The sequence below is a fragment of the Lepidochelys olivacea genome (assembly GCF_965140295.1).
Source record: "Lepidochelys olivacea isolate rLepOli2 genome assembly, chromosome: 28".
NCBI lineage: Eukaryota > Metazoa > Chordata > Testudines > Cheloniidae > Lepidochelys > Lepidochelys olivacea.
This window is the reverse complement of record NC_140438.1, coordinates 419,222-439,833: the sequence shown is the minus strand read 5'-3', so window position 1 is coordinate 439,833 and position 20,612 is coordinate 419,222. Positions and strand designations below refer to the sequence as shown.

The following is a 20,612-nucleotide window of genomic DNA, read 5'->3' as shown; positions in this document are numbered from 1 at the left end:
CCTGATCACTTTCCTCTCCTCTAAGTGCTTCAGGATTGATTCTTTGAGGACCTGCTCCATGATTTTTCCAGGGACTGAGGTGAGGCTGACTGGCCTGTAGTTCCCTGGATCCTCCTTCTTCCCTTTTTTAAAGATGGGCACTACATTAGCCTTTTTCCAGTCCTCCGGGACTTCCCCCGATCGCCATGAGTTTTCAAAGATAATGGCCAATGGCTCTGCAATCACATCCGCCAACTCCTTTAGCACTCTCGGATGCAGCGCATCCGGCCCCATGGACTTGTGTTCGTCCAGCTTTTCTAAATAGTCCCGAACCACTTCTTTCTCCACAGTGGTCTGGTCACCTCCTCCCCATGCTGTGCTGCCCAGTGCAGCAGTCTGGGAGCTGACCTTGTTCGTGAAGACAGAGGCAAAAAAAGCATTGAGTACATTAGCTTTTTCCACATCCTCTGTCACTAGGTTGCCTCCCTCATTCAGTAAGGGGCCCAAACTTTCCTTGACTTTCTTCTTGTTGCCAACATACCTGAAGAAACCCTTCTTGTTACTCTTAACATCTCTTGCTAGCTGCAACTCCAGTGTGATTTGGCCTTCCTGATTTCACTCCTGCATGCCCGAGCAATAGTTTTATACTCTTCCCTGGTCATTTGTCCAATCTTCCACTTCTTGTAAGCTTCTTTTTTGTGTTTAAGATCAGCAAGGATTTCACTGTTAAGCCAAGCTGGTCGCCTGAATATTTACTATTCTTTCTATGCATCGGGATGGTTTGTCCCTGTAACCTCAATAAGGATTCTTTAAAATACAGCCAGCTCTCCTGGACTCCTTTCCCCCTCATGTTATTCTCCCAGGGGATCCTGCTCATCAGTTCCCTGAGGGAGTCAAAGTCTGCTTTTCTGAAGTCCAGGGTCCGTATTCTGCTGCTCTCCTTTCTTCCCTGTGTCAGGATCCTGAACTCGACCGTCTCATGGTCACTGCCTCCCAGATTCCCATCCACTTTAGCTTCCCCTACTAATTCTTCCCGGTTTGTGAGCAGCAGGTCAAGAAGAGCTCTGGCCCTAGTTGGTTCCCCCAGCACTTGCACCAGGAAATTGTCCCCTACACTTTCCAAAAACTTCCTGGATTGTCTGTGCACCGCTGTATTGCTCTCCCAGCAGATATCGGGGTGATGGAAGTCTCCCAGGAGAACCAGGGCCTGCGATCTAGTAACTTCCGTGAGTTGCCGGTAACACAACCAGTTGCCACCCAAAGTGGTGCTGAAACCTGTTCGTTGTCACGCATGTTAAGAATTCGGTTTGATGGTCGCATGCCTGGGCGCTGCTGCTGACTGGGCCCCGCCGGGCAAGGGGGCAGCGCTGCTGGGGAAACTGAGGCAGGAGCCCAGGGATAGCCCTTCAAGCACCGCAACTCTTGACAGAAATCCAGACAACTTCATGTCTGGCACTCGAATACACCGCCCAGCCAGACTGTGAGATCTCCAGCACTAGAGTCCTGCCTCTCTGTAGGGGACTGGACAAGATGGGCAACTGAGATCCCTTCTGGTCCGACAAGCCTCTGATACAGCAGGAGCCCTCAGGAGACACAAGCACAGGGAGAGAACATACAGTCTGTGTCCCCAGCTCTGCAAGGCGGGTCTGGTGGGTTAGAGCAGAGGCGATTGGGGGCCAGGACTCCTGGGTTCTCTCTCCGGCTCTGGGAGGGGAGTGGGGGCTGGGGAGTTAGAGCAGAGGCGACTGGGGGCCAGGACTCCTGGGTTCTCTGCCCGGCTCTGGGAGGGCAGTGGGATGTGGTGGGTTAGAGCAGAGGGGACTGGGGGCCAGGACTCCTGGGTTCTCTGCCCGGCTCTGGGAGGGCAGTGGGATGTGGTGGGTTAGAGCAGAGGGGACTGGGGGCCAGGACTCCTGGGTTCTCTCTCCGGCTCTGGGAGGGGAGTGGGGGCTGGGGAGTTAGAGCAGAGGCGACTGGGGGCCAGGACTCCTGGGTTCTCTGCCCGGCTCTGGGAGGGCAGTGGGATGTGGTGGGTTAGAGCAGAGGGGACTGGGGGCCAGGACTCCTGGGTTCTCTGCCCGGCTCTGGGAGGGGAGTGGGGACTGGGGGGTTAGAGCAGAGGGGACTGGGGGCCAGGACTCCTGGGTTCTCTGCCTGGCTCTGGGAGGGGAGTGGGGACTGGGGGGTTAGAGCAGAGGGGACTGGGGGCCAGGACTCCTGGGTTCTCTGCCCGGCTCTGGGAGGGGAGTGGGGACTGGGGGGTTAGAGCAGAGGGGGCTGGGAGCCAGGACTCCTGGGTTCTCTCCCCGGCTCTGGGAGGGCAGTGGGATCTGGTGGGTTAGAGCAGGGGGGGGATGAGGGCCAGGACTCCTGGGTTCTCTGCCCGGCTCTGGGAGGGGAGTGGGGACTGTGGGGGTTAGAGCAGAGGGGACTGGGGGCCAGGACTCCTGGGTTCTCTCCCCGGCTCCGGGAGGGCAGTGGGATCTGGTGGGTTAGAGCAGGGGGGGGATGAGGGCCAGGACTCCTGGGTTCTCTCCCTGTGCCCGGCATGGCCTCGCTGGTATAACCGTCGAGACCACGCTCCAAACCAGTGTGAACGCTCCACAATCCCGTCTGACCGCGCCCCTCCACGCCCCTGGCGTGTGCTCAGTGGGTGGGGCACATGTTGACCCGCCCAGCAGCTCAGCCCTCCCACCCAGCCACTCGGCACCTGACCCGGGGACGCCTCCCCTGCTATGCTCTTGGCAAGTGAAAGTGAAACGCAGAGCCGAGTCGCTCGGAAATTCCCAACGGAAGTCTCGGGGGGCGACCTCCCACAGCTAGACAGGTAGCGCTGCGTCCTCTTGGGGGGTGGGAGCCAGGACTCCTGGGTTCTCTCCCCGGCTCTGGGAGGGGAGTGGGGGCTGGTGGGTTAGAGCAGGGGGGGCTGGTAGCCAGGACTCCTGGGTTCTCTCCCCGGCTCTGGGAGGGGAGTGGGGGGCTAGTGGGTTAGAGCAGGGGGGGCTGGGAGCCAGGACTCCTGGGTTCTCTCCCCAGCTCTGGGAGGGGAGTGGGGGCTAGTGGGTTAGAGCAGGGGGGGCTGGGAGCCAGGACTCCTGGGTTCTCTCCCCGGCTCTGGGAGGGGAGTGGGGGCTAGTGGGTTAGAGCAGGGGGGGCTGGGAGCCAGGACTCCTGGGTTCTCTCCCCGGCTCTGGGAGGGGAGTGGGGGCTAGTGGGTTAGAGCAGGGGGGGCTGGGAGCCAGGACTCCTGGGTTCTCTCCCCGGCTCTGGGGGAAGAGGGGAGTTTAATGGGGGGGCAGAGGCACTGGGACACCCAGGTTCATTCGTTGGCTCTTGGGTTACTCCAGCTGCTTCTGCAGAGGCCTCATGGAGAGCCGGAGTTGGAGGGTGCCCGCTTTGGCTCCACCCCAGCACTGACGGGCACAGCCGGTGTTTGGCTCTGCAGGGCAATGTCGGCAGGTGGCCTGTGCCGGGGGATGCTGTGGCAAGAAGAACTGGGGCGGGACGGGAAGGGGCAGGTGCGCTGGGGATGCCCAGACAGGCAGCTCAGTCACTTGGTGAGCCCTCGGGGAGGGGTTGGGTCTTGTCCTAGGGCCGGGCGTTATCTGGGGCCTCTGGCCACAGAGCTCAGTTTATCTCCCGGCCTGGGGGACGCCCTACTGGGGACCTACGAAGAAAGAGGGCTGGGTGGGAACCTCTGAGTGTTGCCGGTGGCTAATGCTCCGTCTCCCCCGTTCCCCCAGCGTCTGATCCAGTGTCCAAGGGGCCCTGCCTGGCCTGTTTGGACCCTGCCCGACCACCTGGATGGGCTCCTCCCCCGACACCGACCTCAGGTGCCTGCTGCAGACCGCCCTGGATGAGGCACCCAAAATCAGCAACTGCAGCTCGACGGTGCACGGGTGCCCGGCGCTGCGGGCCTGCCCCGGCTGCAGTGCTCTGGTGAGCCACACCCAGAAGGGCTGCCCCACGGTGTGGTGTGCCGAGTGCCCATGCTCCTTCTGCTTCCGGTGCCTGAAAGTGGGTTACTGTGGGTACAAGGTCCCCCGGTGCAACATCAAGAAGAGGCAACGACTGCTGGGCAAGGGAAGGAGCCAGCCCCAGCTGTGAGCCAGGAATATCTTTGTGCCAACAAGCAGGGGACGAAGGGACGGACCCTCCTGCCCACCTGTCCCTTTTGGGGTCCTTGGAAAAGACTCTGGGAGACAAATCAGCTCCTGCCATCAGCTTCGCCGTGTGGCTACTGCTGCTGCTATGTTCGGGGACCCTGGGCTTTGGTCCCCCGGAGCCAAGAGATTTTCCCACCAGCCCGGGCCAGGGCCGGGGCCTCCAGCGGCTCTGGCTGCGTCCCGGCCACCAGCTGGGAGGAAGCGGGAATCAGATTTGAATGGCTCCAGCCCGCGGCAATGAACTCCTGCTCTTTGGCCCAGGGGAATCCCGTGCCCCGGTCTGGCCCCTGCAGTTCCAGCAGGGTGGCGGTTAAATCGGAGAGGGGCCAGAGAAGGATTTGAAACCCTGCCCTCGAGTGAGAGATTCCCGGAGCACACGTTTGATACACACTCTCTGACGTAACAGACAAAATAATGTCACCCAACGCCTGGGAGTTGAAGCTGGAAATAAGGCATCAATTTGTCCCCACGTGTGTAATTAGCTAATTCTCCATCCCTGGTAACTCTTAAAGCGAGACGGGTGGCTGTTCTCACAGATCTGCTCTGGTTCACACAGGGATTACCTGCGGGCGGGGGGAACTCTCTGTTGTTAGGGTGTCAGACTCGGCGATTATGTTGAATGATGTATGCCGGGGGGCTAGCCCGTGTATATCCCGTTCCCGATGTGCATGGGATGCGGCAGACATGTGTCGGGATGCACTGAGCACACAACAGAGATCTAATGGGAGGTGCGTACCCTAAATTGGCCTGTGGGTTTTATACAACTCTGCTCACCTGTGCTAAAGTGATCCATCACACCCGGCGTTCACAGAAGCATCTGGCCCGAGTCGATCGTTAATGGTTCGAAATCGAACTAGATTCATCCTACAGCTTCGTGCCGGCCGGGGAAGCCCCTCTGTTGCCCGGCCCCTGGAGCGCTGGGATCCAAAACCCAGCGAAGGAAGGAACAGAACCAGCGAGGGAACGGGGCCACGCGGCTGGGCGAGGGAGTAGCGATGGGTCGCTTGTGAAATCGTGGTATAAATAAATGTCACGCGGGGAACGTACCTTCGATACTGCACAGGCCGGCTTCCCGGAGACGGGTACCGTCGAGAACGGTCACCCTGCGCTGTGGGATTGGCTCGGAGTGATAAACCTGGCTGGCGTTGCTTATTTGGTCTCTTGAGTGTGTTTCACACCAAGCCAAAGTGGGATCAACACCTGACTCTGCAATTTCTCAATTTCCCCTCTGCCCTTAGACTCGACGAATACAAGATATTAGCCGAATATAAGTCGGGTTTTTTGATGTCTCCCTCTCGTTCTCTCCCTGGCTCGGGGAGGGAAGTGGGGGCTGGTGAGTTAAAGCAGGGGGGGCTGGGGGCCAGGACACCTGGGTTCTCTCCCTGGCTCAGGGGGGAAGCTGGGATCCAGGACTCCTGGGTTCCCTCCCTGGCTCAGGGGGGAGGGTTAGACTGGGGGTGGGGGCTGGGAGCCAGGACTCCTGGGTTCTCCCCCTGGCTCTGGGAGGGGAGTGGGGGCTGGTGAGTTAAAGCAGGGGGGGCTGGGAGCCAGGACACCTGGGTTCTCTCCCTGTCTCAGGGGGGAAGCTGGGATCCAGGACTCCTGGGTTCCCTCCCTGGCTCTGGGAGGGGCTGGGAGCTGGAATTCCTGGGTTCTCTTCTTGTGCCGGAGCCAGGGCTGGTGCTGGTATAAGATTCAGAACCACGCTCCGAATCGGATTGGTTCTGCCGGTGTGAACGCTGCACAGGCCCGTCTGACCGCGCACCTCTGCTCTCGTGGCGTAAGCTCGGGCGGGGTCACACGCCGACCCGCCCAGCGAGGCTCTGGGGCCCCTGGCAAGCGAAAGCGAAACCGAAACCGAAACGGGGAGCGAAGTCGCTGGAAAATTCCCCTGCCGGAGCTTCCCGATCCGTCCAGCCACCGGAGACTCAACAGGTACCGCGGCGTCCTGAGGGGTGGGGGCTGGGAGCCAGGACGCCTGGGTTCTCTCGTGGGGGCTGGTGGGTTAGAGCAGGGCGGGCTGGGAGCCAGGACTCCTGGGTTCTTTCTTGGAGGGGAGTGGGGTCTGGTGATTAGAGCTGGGAGCCAGGACTCCTGGATTCTCTCCCTGGCTCTGGGAGGGGAGTGGGGTCTCTGCACCTTTCATTGCATGACACTTAAAAATGAAAGTTAAAATCCTTACACTGTTCCATGACTCCAGGAACTGGGGCTTTAAGGCAAAATACCAAACACTATAAGAGTTGGCAACACGGCGATGAGCAGGAAATAGGTGCCCCAGGAGATTGTGGGTTAAGTCAGAGATGCCAAGGCCAGCAGGGACCATTTGATCATTAGCTCAAGGTGACTCATATTCCCCAGGGTTTATCTCACACGCTCCATATGCATTTATACCATAAACCGCCTCCTGCCCCTGAGTGACAAAGGTCCGGGCCGAGCTGCCGCGAGGGGAGATGAGAAGTTCGGTCTATCCAGCCTGCCAGAAGCCAGATTTTACTTCCCTCTCACTTCTAAAAGCCACAAACAGCTCCTTAGTAGGCCGCTCGCACTGGAGATTGCGCAGATATAATCCGTTCTCTCTTCTCGCCTTGGCCCGGCACACTGAAAAAACACCCAGAACGATCTCCCATTAATTCCTGACTTGTTTTTCCGCCCCCAACCCCCGGTGCATGCCGAGAACCTGCCCTCTGAGGGGCAAAGGTCCTGGATCCTCGCTGCCCTGCTCAGTGTCAGTGAGCCAGCGGTTGAGGGCAGGCTCCCCCGGGGCGCCCCTTGGCTGGGCTGAATCAGAGACTTGCCTAGGGATGGAAGAAGAAACTCCAGGTCAATCCACCATGCCCCCACCTCCCCCAGGCAGCCTCCCCCACCCCTCTGCACTGTCTCAGGCCGGGCAGCCCCAGCCGCTCTCTGGGGGCCGGAAGACGTGAACGCAACAGGGCAGTTTGGGTTGGAGATCAGGAAAAACTTCCCAACTGTCCGGGTGCTTAATCACTGGAGCAAGTTGCCCAGGGAGGCTGTGGTATCTCTGGCATGGGAGGTTCTTAGAGCAGGTTAGACAGACGCTTGTCAGGGGTGGGCTAGTTATTACGTGGTCCCACCTCAGTGGGGCTCTTTGCCCCTCCTAGCGACTGGCCTGATGGATGGGGGGTGGGAAGCGGCAGACTTGCTAGATCTTGGGCCTTGCACCCCCCATTCCTGCCATCCCCCGGGACTCTCGGCCAGCCAGTAACACAGAAGGTTTATTAGACGACAGGAACATGGTCTGACACAGAGCGCGTAGGTACAACCAGGACCCCTCAGTCAGGTCTGTCTTGGGGGGTGGGGAGCCCAGGCCCCAGTTCTGGGCCTCCCTCTATTGCCCCAGCCAGCTCCAACCTGAAACTCTCTCCAGCCCCTCCTCCTCTGGGCTTTGTCCCTTTCCCTGGCCGGAGGTCACCGGATCCCTTTGTTCTCCAACCCTTTAGCTCTCACCTGGCAGGGGTGGAAGGGCCCAGGCCATCAGTGGCCAGGAAACAGGGTGTCGGCCATTCTCTGTGTCCAGACCCCTGCACACACCTGGCCTCTAGGGCTCTGCAAGGATCATACACCCTTATCCCATCACCTGGAGACTTAAGAACTGCCTAGGGGAAACTGAGGCACCCCTACAGTATTCAGAGGAAACATGAAGAACAGTCCCACTTCGTCACAGTCTGGCGTTTGACGCCGCGCTGCAGGATGGTCTCAGAGGGAGCTGGGGTCGAGGTGAACACCCGCCGTAAGGCGGGAGCATGACCGGGGTTGACGGGCCGTTCTCCCAGAGCAGCTCTCGGTGGGCGGGCAGGTGCAATGGGGTCCCACGGAGGTTGGGGGCTCAGTCCTGGCTCTGGGGCCAGTCACAGCTATCGCTAGAGAGCTGGGTGGCGGGGTGGAGGATGCACATAAAACGAGTGCAGAGACCACCCAGCTGGCAGGGTTGTAGGTGGTTTGGAGGCGGGGGCTGGGGCAGGCTGGTGGAGGGGTTGGGGGGCTCCGCCATGAGGCGGAGAGATCTCATGGGTCCTCCCCCCCCTTCCCCCCCCCCAGTGATACAGCTCTGAGAAATGGGTTCGTGCTTCAGCGGCGGTGACGGGGATGATGTCAGGAAGAGCTCTTGGCGCAGGACGGCTCCCGGCGGCGGTGACCACGGCGGATGCTGGGACAGTCCCCACGGCGGTGACCACGGCGGAGGCTGGGACAGTCCCCACGGCGGTGACCACGGCGGAGGCTGGGACAGTCCCCATGGCGGTGACCACGGCGACGACTGCGGAGGGGGCGATTGCTAAACTCCCCCAGAGCCGGCCCGGGGACGTGGTGGCGTGTGGGAGCAGCTTCCAAGCAGCCAGGACTCAGCCCTTCACCACGGCACTGGGGCTGGCTCCTCACGGACCCACTGCTCTCCCTGGCTCTGGGAGGGGAGTGGGGGCTGGTGGGTGAGAGCAGGGGGGGCTGGCAGCCAGGACTCCTGGGTTCTCTCCCTGGCTCTGGGAGGGGAGGGGGGGCTGGTGGGTGAGAGCAGGGGTCCTGGGAGCCAGGACTCCAGGGTTCTCTCCCTGGTTCTGGGAGGGGAGTGGGGGCTGGTGGGTGAGAGCAGGGGTCCTGGGAGCCAGGACTCCTGGGTTCTCTCCCTGGCTCTGGCAGGGGAGTGGGGGCTGGTGGGTGAGAGAAGGGGGCTGGGAGCCAGGACTCCTGGGTTCTCTCCCCGGCTCTGGGAGGGGAGTGGGGGCTGGTGGGTGAGAGCAGGGGGGTTGGGAGCCCAGGATACCTGGGTTCTCTCCCTGGCTCTGGGGGAGGAATCCAGCTGTTTTAGGAACACACACACACACCCTCAGGTGGGCCATGGAGTGAGAGGCAATCCAGCCTCGCTGGGCCGGGGGGCTGCTGAACTGGGGCACTTTGCTGGTTAACAGGGCGGGACAAAACTGGTCCGATTTTACATCTGTACGTATAGAATTTCGATGGAGAATATTGGTTCTTTGAAGCATCTTTAAGATTTTTGTATTGATTGAAATGTTCATGGGTGTGGGAAATGCGGAGAGGCGAAGGGGTGTTACTGTTTAATATCCGTCAAGATTGAGTTAAATCTGTGGAATTGTTCACACGCAATTTGTCACCATCCCCTGTCGAAACACACAAAGCAAACGGCCCCGAATCGCCAAATCACCCGTGTTTTTATTGTTCATTTCTGGCTGGTCCCCGTGGAACAAGCCTCAGTCCCTGCGGTCTGACTCCAACACATCCTGTACACTTGGATTGCGATGGCTGGATCTGTGTCAGCTCCCGGGTGCGGAGAGGAATGGGGGGAGAGGTGATTTTCTCTCTGTGTTTGGCACTGGGGACTAATTCAGATTGGAAATCGGGTGCAAGTTTTAACAATGGGGTAATGAGCCATGGGAATAACTTTTGCAGGGTTGCGGCAGATTCTCCATCAGTGACAATTTTTCCATGAAGACGGGATGTTTTGCTGCCAGATCAGGGGCAGTTTAGGGTTGCCAACTTTCTAATTGCACAAATCCGAACACCCTTGCCCCGCCCCTTATCCCAGGCCCCGCCCCTACTCCTGCCTCCATCCCTCCCTCTGTCGCTCACTCACTCTCCACCCTCACTCACTTTCACTGGGCAGGGGCAGGGGGTTGGGGTGCCAGAGGGGTGAGGACTTTGGCTGGGGGGTGTGGGCTCTGTTGTTTGGCTGGGGATCAGGGGTTTGGGGTTTAGGAGAAGGGTCTGGGGTTGGGTGCAGGAGGGTTGCGGAGTGCAGGCTCTGAAGGGGGCTCAGGCCTGGGATAAGGGCATGGGAGGGGGCTCTGGAGGGGACTCAGGGATGGGGTAGGGGGTAGGGGTGAGGAGTGCAGGCTGTGGAGGGGGCTCAGGGCTGGAGTAAGGAGTTGGGGTGTGGGAGGAGGTTTGGGGTGTGGGCTCTGGAGGGGGCTCAGGGCAAGGGTGTGGGAGGGAGTTTGGGGTGGGCTCTGGAGGGGGCTCAGGGCTGGGGTAGGGGATTGGGGCATGGGATGGGGTTTGGGGTGCAGGTTCTGGAGGGAGCTCAGGGCTGGGGTAAGGGGTTGGGGTGCAGGAGGGGTGTGGAGTGTAGGCTCCAGAGGGGGCCGGGGGTAGGGGTTGAGGTGTGGGGGGAGGTTTGGGGTGCGGGCTCTGGAGGGGGCTCAGGGCTGGGGGTAGAGGGTTGGGGTATGGGCTCTGGAGGGAGCTCAGGGCAGGGGGTGGGGGATCTGGGAGGGAGTTTTCCCTGACACAAGGGTGTGGGTTACAGCGCGACACCCAATCCTCGGGGGTTATCTCGCTGTAAAATCCCAATCCAAGTGGCCATAAAGGGATAAAGCTGCTGCTTTTCTCGTCAACGCCCCCCCGGGGCAAGGTCGGCTGGGAGGCCAGGGGACAGCGATGGTGCGGCTCATGGTGAGGAAGCTGGGTTTGGTAGCAAGGAAGTTACGCTGCACTGGGAATCCTGGGGCCGGGGGGGAATTCACACCTTTTCAGGGTGCACTTCTGTGACATTCTATACCTCGGGGGAGCGTGCTGTAACCCCCATATTCCTCATTTTCGTATCCTCGTGATCTCACATATAAAGCAGGCCTTGTAAGGTATCAGGGGAAAGGTTATGATCTGCTGAGAGTCATTTCTCTGTCCATAGATGTGGATCATTGATGCATGTAAAGTTATGAGAATTATGCTGTAAGTTGGCGGGGAATCAGCCAGATCTTAGCTCCCCAGCGGCACCAGCAAGGAAAGTGACCAGTGCCCGGGCGGGGTGTCAAACAGCCCATCAACAGCCATTGTCCAGCCAGGGAGCTACGATGCAATGACTCGCCTGCATGAGGCCCCACCAGGGGAATTGCTCAACCTGGCCTGGAGACTCAGCAATGCCCCCCAGACATGCCTGGAATTGTGCTCCCCAATCACACGGACTGAGGGTATAACACGGACAGAGGGGACGCATACTGGGCCCTTTTCCTGCCCCCACCTTCGCAGCAAGCCACCAAGAGACTGAGAAGAAGACAAGACTCCGACACGGGAGTTAATATACAGGTTTGTTCCTTAAACCTGGGCCAAAGGACTGCAATAGACAGTGAGGTGAGAAAAACGGCTTTGTCTAGATGTTGCCCCGTCTAATAGGGTTGAGAGTTTAGACGGCGTGCTGATATTTTATTTTGCTAACCACGTAATATCACTTAAAATCTATCTTTGTAGCTAATAAATGTGTGTGTGTGTTCTCCCCGAAGCCGTGCGGTTGGTTTGCAGTGTGTCCGAGGCTCCCCTTGGGAGAACAAGCCGGGTACCTAGCCATGTCTTTGGTCCATTGACGGACTCCTACACGCTGGCAGCGTCCAGCGGGCAGAACGGGACGCTGCAAGGCGGGGGTTCCCAGGGTTGTGTCTGGGACCGGAGATATTGGCTGGTGTCATTCGGTTGCACAATCCAAGGAGCAGCTCACATGCCAGAGGCTGTGTGTGACCAACCCAGGAGTGGGGGTCCTCACAGCAGAGCAGGGACAGGCTGGCTCCTGGAGTCAAGGATTGGGGTGGCCTAGCAGATCACCAGTCCAGATAACACCAGCAGGGAACGTCACCACCCCCCTGCCCCGTCGCTCGCTCTCCCCCACCCTCACTCACTTTCGCTGGGCTGTGGCAGGGGGTTGGGGTGCGGGAGGGGCGAGGGCTCTAATGGGGGTGTGGGCTCTGGGGTGGGGCCAGAAATGAGGGGGCTCAGGGTTTGGGAGGGGGCTCCAGGCTGGGGTGTGGGAGGGATGAGGGCTCTGGGCTGGGGCCTGGGATGAGGGGTTTGGGGTGCAGGAGGGGGCTCTGGGTTGGAGCAGGGGACTGGAGTGCAGGAGGGGGTGTGGGGTGCAAGCTCTGGGAGGGAGTTTGGGTGCAGGAGGGGGCCCAGGGCTGGGACTCGGGGGGGGGGGAATTCACACCTTGTTAGGGTGCACTTCACAGCCAAGGTTTTATGGCACCCCATTTCATCGCGCCTTGGCCCTGCACCCCGAAACGCACGGAACGATCTCTCGTTAATTCTTGACTCGTTTTTCCACCCCGCCCCCGGTGCATTCCGAGGGGCAAAGGTCGCTGCCCCGCTCAGTGTCGTTGAGCCGGCGGCTGGGTGCAGTCGCGCCCTGCACCGTCGCGGAGGTGCCTCTGGGACACCCCCCCCCTTTGGCTGGGCTGAACGGGAGACTTGCCTGCTGAAGGATGAAGAAACTCCTGGCCCCTCTGGTGCTCTTCTTATGCTGTGCGTCGGGAGGCTCCCCCCGTGTTAGCTGGCTGGTGAGTTAATACCCAGGCTCCCTTCCTATTTCGGGGTGCCCCGGTCTCTTGAGATCCTCCCAGGGTGTTTACTGGTGCCCCCTCCAGGCGGCTGCCTCCCCCCACCCATCTGCCCTCTGCGTCGCCCCTGCCCCCCTCGCAGGCCAGGCAGCCCCCACCATTCTCCGGGCGGGGCACGGGGAGGAGTGAACGAGGTGGGGGTGGGGCAATCTTTGCCTCCCCAAGCACGTGGCTGAAGGCACCAGGGAAAATGACTCTTCCCCCCCCCCCCGCCCTTCCCTTATCCTGGCATTAGCCCCCCCAGCCTGAGGAGAAGCCGACGGGCCAGGACTGAGGCAGTTCTCATGTCCCGAGCGAAGGAGAACCTTGGAGCAGATTAATCAGGGAGTGGGGGCTGGTGGGTTAGAACGGGGGGGCTGGGAGCCAGGACTCCTGGGTTCTCTCCCCGGTTCTGGGAGGGGAGTGGGGGCTGGTGGGTTAGAACGGGGGGTGCTGGGAGCCAGGACTCCTGGGTTCTCTCCCCGGTTCTGGGAGGGGAGTGGGGGCTGGTGGGTTAGAACGGGGGGGTGCTGGGAGCCAGGACTCCTGGGTTCTCTCCCCGGTTCTGGGAGGGGAGTGGGGGCTGGTGGGTTAGAACGGGGGGGTGCTGGGAGCCAGGACTCCTGGGTTCTCTCCCCGGTTCTGGGAGGGGAGTGGGGGCTGGTGGGTTAGAACGGGGGGGTGCTGGGAGCCAGGACTCCTGGGTTCTCTCCCCGGCTCTGGGAGGGAATAGTGACACTTGCAGGGTCTGGTGCATTTTCTCTTTCGGCCCCTTGCCAGAACGGGGGCACGCCCAATGGTACCAACTGCATATGCCCACCTCGTTCCTACGGTGTCTATCTGCAGAATGGGGGCGTCTGGTCGGGGGGCATGTGCCGATGGCCCTCCTCTTTCCCAGGTCCCCGGTGCGAGGCTGTGGTACAAAGTATTCCCGTCCAAGCCGGTACATGGTCCTGCGCCCACTCTCCCTCAGCGCTGGGGGCTGGGACAGGAGAAGCGCCCTGCCCTGTCAATGCCGGCTGTGCCACGTGGCATCGCAGCCGGTGAATGGAGAGCTCACAATAGTAACCATGAATGGGGAATTGTTACCCCAGGGGGATTTGTCCAGGGGGGTCCCGCCGGGACCTGTTCTTGGCCCAATGCTCTTCCAAGCCAATGGCTGGAAGACAGTGTAATATTATTCCTAGTAACATTTTCAGGTGAGACGGAAATTAGTGGAGCAGGACATAACGATGGGGACAGGTCTGCTAGAGCAGGGGTTCTCAAGAAGGGGTAGGTGTGCCCCTGGGGTACACTGAGGTCTTCCAGGGGGTACAGCAACGGAGCGAGATACTTGCCTAGTTTTGCAACAGGCTACCTGAAGAGCACTAACGAAGTCCGTACAAACTATCATTTCGTACGGGCAGTGACTGGGTTATACCGTTTGGCCGACTGCACGGAGGTGTCAGTGCTGTGTTTATATTCCAGGTGGTTTATTTTATAATGACATGGTAAAAAGGAGAACGTCAGCCATTTGTGGAAGAAAACGCAGCCTTCGCTCTTGGGTTGGTTGCAGCAAGTCAGAGACGGTCTTTATTCTCAAGCAATTTCAAGGAGGAGAGCGTGCGCACGGACAGGGATTCCCCCTCTCTGGGCAGGTCTCTCTCAAAAGATAAACGATTAGGGCAAGAGCATTTAGGAGGAGTGGTAGATACGCTGGAGGGGAGGGATAGGATACAGAAGGACCTAGACAAATTGGAGGATTGGGCCAAAAGGAATCTGATGAGGTTCAATAAGGATAAGTGCAGGGTCCTGCACTTAGGACGGAAGAATCCCATGCACAGCTACAGACTAGGGACCGAATGGCTCGGCAGCAGTTCTGCGGAAAAGGACCTGGGGTGACAGTGGACGAGAAGCTGGATATGAGTCAGCAGTGTGCCCTTGTTGCCAAGAAGGCCAATGGCATTTTGGGATGTATAAGTGGGGGCATAGCGAGCAGATCGAGGGACGTGATCGTCCTCCTCTATTCGACATTGGTGAGGCCTCATCTGGAGTACTGTGTCCAGTTTTGGGCCCCACACTACAAGAAGGATGTGGATAAATTGGAGAGAGTCCAGCGAAGGGCAACAAAAATGATTAGGGGTCTAGAACACATGAGTTATGAGGAGAGGCTGAGGGAGCTGGGATTGTTTAGTCTGCAGAAGAGAAGAATGAGGGGGGATTTGATAGCTGCTTTCAACTACCTGAAAGGGGGTTCCAAAGAGGATGGCTCTAGACTGTTCTCAATGGTAGCAGATGACAGAACGAGGAGTAATGGTCTCAAGTTGCAGTGGGGGAGGTTTAGATTGGATATTAGGAAAAACTTTTTCACTAGAAGGGTGGTGAAACACTGGAATGCGTTGCCTAGGGAGGTGGTGGAATCTCCTTCTTTAGAAGTTTTTATGGCCCAGCTTGACAAAGCCCTGGCTGGGATGATTTAATTGGGGATTGGTCCTGCTCTGAGCAGGGGGTTGGACTAGATGACCTCCTGAGGTCCCTTCCAACCCTGATATTCTATGATTCTATGATTTACACCTTTTGTTACATACAGGAATGATCAGCACCTGCGTTTTGTGAACACATATTCCTTCTGTCCTGATATCTTATTTTTCTCCGCAATTTCTGCTGTAGTCTGCGTTCCATTCTTGTCTTACACAAGGTCAAACAACATCTCTTACACTTCTTTCCCACTCGCCCAGGCCCTGCTTTAAGTCTCGCGTGGGGACGGTTAGAGTTAGCCTGACTCCTGCTCGTTGCAGAGAGAGCTAAGAGGCATGCATCCAAATTCCCTTTATCCCTTTTCCCCCACTTCCACGGTCCCCCCTTTTGTGCTTTAGCACACAACTGTCCGTCTTAAGCCTCTATATTCATCAAACCTTGTCTGCCAGGTTCCAAATCCCATGTTGCAAACCTCAGGGGCTTTGATTGGACACAACGACAACGCATGGTTAGTAGGAACATGGAAGGTGTTGTTAGTATTACGTCCTTTACAACAACAATAACATAACCCTAAACTAAACAACAACCATAAAAGCATTGACATTCCCCTGGTAATAATATAATGGGGTTGTCACCCAGCCTTAGTCACAAAACACAATGCGTCATACTTAGTACATACAATAGGCACTTTATAGGCCGTATCAATGGCATACTTTTCAGCTGGATATGTATTTTGGAGCCTATGAATTTGCCCTTGTAATTCAGAGATTTTCTGAACCTCTGGTAGGAGCGAAAGCAGATTGTGGAAGTGGTCGGGTACTAAGGCAGTCCAATTAAAGGGTATGGGAAACCTAAGGGCTGATGGTAAAATAGCTGCCTGCAGCAGTGGTGAAATTAAAATGTATGTCTTGTAAAGTGGTGGCCTTAACACGCACACAGCTGTCATTCGCTTGGAAGAGCTGGTGTCCTGTCAGGGTAGTTCACATCTACCTCGCTATAGAATCCATTAATTTCAATTTCTGATTCCTGGGGCTCATCTGTAGTGATATCCTCTCTTACTATTTCCACCGACCCATTTGTTCTCCACTCAATTGTTCGCTCATATGAACTATTCTGAACCTTAAAAAAGGATCTTTCTGAACAAAATTTCAGTAAATCGCTAAGAGGTGAAGGCCGTGGCCATTGGGTTTCATTAGAATATACAGTATTGTCTGTATTTGGGTAAATTAGAGGGGTGGTGGCAAAGGTGGAGGGGATGGTGGGGGTAATGTTCGTGGCAGCAAGGCGTCTTTGGTGTTCGTCATCGGGAAGCCAATTAGGGAGGGCAGTGCATGCTGATGGTACGTGTCCGTAAGCACAAAGCTCAGACCCTGGAATAAACCCAAACCGCCACTCAATACCACAGTCCCAAGCACGGTTCCCACAAGTTTCTCCCTGCCAGGACATCTTGTACTCCATCTCTTCCACCAGGGCCAGTTTTTAATGTCTTTTGTAGTCAAGAGTCCCTGGACTTTGGCAGTTTCAGTGGACCTTCTTCTTCTTTCTTTCCTGGAACAGTCATGGTTCAGCATCATACGGGGAGAGGTTACCAGCACGTCACCCTGTAATAACTGGGTTTCTCCAGCGGATGGTGAGTGTATGGTGGTTCGGTTCGTGGACAAGGGAGAGGTTATCAGCACTTCACCTTCTCCTTTTCTCCTGCTATCCAGAAGGAGGGAAAGAAGTACCAGAAGGAGGGACAGGCTGATCAGCAGTCGGAGGGTCACCTCGAGGTGGAGGGTCCTTCTTGCAGTGAGAAGCATGGGTCCAGGCAGTCAGTCCTTGGCACTTCACAGCAGTGTTGGTAGTTAATCAGGACTTGGTAAGCGCCTTTCCAGTGCCGGTCGGGGCAGTCTTTCGCTGATGGACCTTTATGTAGACCCAGTCTCCGGGTTCCAGCGAGTGGCAGGGTTGAAAAGGAAAACACAACCTATTGTGGCTCCCCTTTGGCAAAGTGACCGTTTGATTACATGGAGCCACCTGAAGGCTCAGTGTGGGGCACGGTCTTTCTCTCTTTCACTACAACTCTGATCCGCTATTTTGTTACCAAAAAAAGATTTAAAATCTTTTCTCATTCTCCTGGCTTTGACTGCCCTGCTGCAGCCACAACTTTGGTCTTTATTAAAAAACATTTTAAATCTTGTAAAGCATTAAGTTACCTTAAGGATTAAATGCTAAATACCAAAATTAAACAACACTAGCTTCCTGTGTCTGGCAAAAGTATTTGTAAGCAGTGTCAGGATGAGCTCCACCCTGACATCTGGTGGTGAGGTGTGGCAAGTTGTGGAAAAGAACTTCAGGGGCCGATCTCATTTGCATAGGCACACCCACCACGCCTAGAATGAGACCATAGCTGCCCAAATGGTCACTTTGGCTGCTGTGGGATCCCCAGTGTCTCTGTTATTGGGGCAGGAAGAATAAATTGCTATTACCCTGATTATGGGAACTGTGCTTGGAACTGTACGTGGCCTTTTGTTATGATGGAGGGATTCACCATCAACTAAGTAGCACTCGCTAGGCAAGGGTCATGGGTTCCAAAACTGTGTGAATGGAGAGAGGCTGGGGACAAGTATTAATACTTGGTGGCATGGGCCCCTTGGTGAGGGCCTTACATGCTGATTGCACTTCCTCCTCTCTCCACTGTGGAATATCAGAGCTAATTTTGATTTCATTAGAAGTCTAGTTATAGGCTGCTGAGCTCACTTTGGGCTGACAGTGCACCAGCACTGGGGCTCCCCTACTATAAGCTGAATTCACCTAAGAGCTGAAATCACTGAGTGTTGTGTTAAGTAGTGGGGGAGCCTGAAGATATATTGTGGAGCAATTTGCGGGACGGCTGGTGAAGCAGTTCGACGCGGAGCAGTGTGTGGATGGCAGGAGCTGCTTGTGGGCCGTGGAGCTGAGTGAAGGAGTTCGTGGGGCGGCTGGCGGAGCGGAGCGCAGCTGAGCGAAGGAGTTCGTGGGGCGGCTGGCGGAGCGGAGCGCAGCTGAGCGAAGGAGTTCGTGGGGCGGCTGGCGGAGCGGAGCGCCGCTATGGAGCTATGGGGCGGTCAGCTTCAGATCACGTAAGGTGCCTCTTACCCCTGTCCCATTTCCACCCAGGTTGGGAGGTAAAGCTCCGCCGATAAACTTTCGAACTCTGGGGCTGCCCTGACCAGGGACAGAGACTTTTGGGGCATTGGACTTTTGGGACTTTGGGTGATTTGGGGTTGCTGGACTCAAGAACCAAAGGGAAAAGGGCATGCCCCAATTTGCCTGGGGTGGGGTTGTTTTTGCTCATGGGTTGTGTTATGAATCCTGTTGGTGGTGTTTCCCCAACATAATGCCACATTGTTTCTCTCTGTTATTAAAAGACTTTTGATACACTCAGACTATGTGCTTGCGAGAGGGGAAGTATTGCCTCTTGGAGGCGCCCAGCGGGGGTGGTATATATTGGTCCCAGGTCACTGGGTGGGGGCTCGAGCCGGTTTGCATTGTGTTATTGGAATGGAACCCCTAGATATTGAACCCGGCCCTTGTTGCTGCCAACTCTGACGGGCAGAAGGGTTACATATTTTTTGGTTTTGCAGCTTTAAAACAACACCAATTCATCTTAAACTTATAAAACAAAGATAGTGCACACCAGGAGTGTTCTTTTAGCAAATTCGACTAACTTGTTCATAGTCAGATGATTCCACTTAAATAACCTCTTTGCCTGTATTATTTACAGACATTCCTTTGGAAAGGGGCCAATTTCCCCTTCAGAATGGCTGCAAAGAAACCAGGAATTTTCTTTTCACAACACCTCTTCTCTTTTCACATTTCTACAGAGTTTCACTGCTTAATTCCCTCCTGTCTATTTCTTTCTTAGTCAAATGCCCTTGCTGACTGCAGGTAAAACAGAGGAATTGCCCCCATATTTTCCTGTGTTTGTTTTATAGGCAGGTCATCTTTCAATGGCTTCTATCTTTATCATTTAGGTGATTTGCATTAACACAGAAACTTTCCATTTGCTTTTGGATTCAAAATTCCCCCTGTCTAGGCAGGTCTCTCTCAAAGATAAACAATTAGGGCAAGAGAATTTATATCTTTCGTTACATACAGGAATGATCAACAGCTGCGTTTTGTCTATACGTATTCCTTCCGTCCTGATAGCTTATTTTTCTCAACAATTTCTGCTGTAGTCTGCGTTCCATTCTTGTCTTACACAAGGTCAAACAACATCTCTTACACTTCTTTCCCACTCGCCCAGGCCCTGCTTTAAGTCTCGCGTGGGGACAGTTAGAGTTAGCCTGACTCCTGCTCGTTGCAGAGAGAACTAAGAGGCCTGCATCCAAATTCCCTTTATCCCTTTTCCCCCCACTTCCACACACTGTTCAGTAATACTGGGACACTGTTGTATTTTGATGCCTGAGTTTGTAAGCAAGTCGTTTTTCAGTGAGTTGATACTTGGAGGTACGTAGGACAAGTCAGACTCCTGAATGGGGTACAGTCGTCTGGGAAGGTTGAGAGCTGCTGAGCTATGCAGAGGATTCGGCTGATGACGTAAGCTGGGGTCACGTGGACACGGCCCTGTGCTCTGGGTTTAGCACAGCCAAATTAAGGCCCCAAGCATGCAGGTCAGCAAAGCGAGAGGAGGGGAGACAGAGTCATGGGACGCATTGATTATGAAAAGGACTGAGGCTCTTTAACGATGCTGCCTTTGGTGGGACGCTTCTGAGAGTATCAATTCAGGACAAATTGCTTGGAGCAGGGCAGTCACAGCCCAAGGCTGGGGGTCCATTATTACTAAGGCACATCAAACCAGCCAAACAGAGAGGACTTTGGTTTCACCCCGCTGGCCAACCAGAAGTCACATAAGCAATTCCCTCAGACATTCCAGTTTCCCAGTATCATAACCAGGGCCACTCGTTATGGGGATGAATGGTTATGAAAACCAATATCCCAGTAAAAGAAAAAAGAGGTTCTCACGATCCCAAAGGACCAAGCCCCAGACCCAGGTCAATATACAAGTCAGATCTTACCCACAAACCACGCTGTTGCCAACCCTTTAGAATCTAAAATCTAAAGGTTTATTCATAAAAAAAAAAAAGAAATATAGATGAGAGCTAGAACTGGTTAACTGGAGTCAGTGACATACAGTAACAGCAAAGTTCTCGGTTCAGGCTTGCAGCAGTGATGGAATAAACTGCAGGCTCAAATCAAGTCTCTGGAGATCATCCCCAGCTGGGATGGGTCCTTCAGTCCTTTGTTCAGAGCTTCAGTTTGTAGCAAAGTTCCTCCAGAGGTCAGAAGCAGGATTGAAGACAACGTGGAGGGGTTTCCAGGGCCTTTTATATCCTCTGCCCTGTGGAGGGACACCCCTTTGTTCTTACTGTGGAAAATCACAGCAGCAAGGTGGAGTTTGGAGTCACATGGGCAAGCCATATGTTCATGCATGATTCTGTTCTTTACAGGTAGAGCAGCCATTGCTCACATGCTATCTTGAACATCCCCAGGAAGACTTCCTCATATGTGGATTGGAGTCTCCCAACGTCCATTGTCAGTTAAGTGTTTCTTGATTGGGCAATTAATCTGAAGAGTTCCTTCTCAATAAGCTGGCCAAATGCTTCACTGATGCTTCTTAGAATCAGACACATTGAGATACAAGTACATAGCCAAT

At 55.9% G+C, this 20,612-nt stretch overlaps 1 protein-coding gene and 1 long non-coding RNA gene across 2 annotated transcripts in view; both read left to right on the top strand.

Annotated features, from left to right (window-relative positions):
* Positions 1-5,840: 5,840 nt before the first annotated feature.
* Positions 5,841-11,806, top strand: LOC311514007. Its single transcript, XR_014709806.1, has 3 exons — positions 5,841-6,080; positions 8,205-8,586; positions 10,804-11,806. It is a non-coding gene; the product is annotated as an uncharacterized lncRNA (long non-coding RNA).
* Positions 11,807-12,104: 298 nt separating this feature from the next.
* LOC311513935 (uncharacterized protein) overlaps positions 12,105-20,612 on the top strand; it is a 29,460-nt gene continuing 20,952 nt past the window's right edge. The window contains exons 1-2 of the mRNA XM_084616139.1: positions 12,105-12,436; positions 20,407-20,496. Coding sequence (XP_084472265.1) covers positions 20,463-20,496 — 34 coding nt within the window. The 5' untranslated portion in view covers positions 12,105-12,436; positions 20,407-20,462. The remainder of the gene's footprint in view (positions 12,437-20,406; positions 20,497-20,612) is intronic.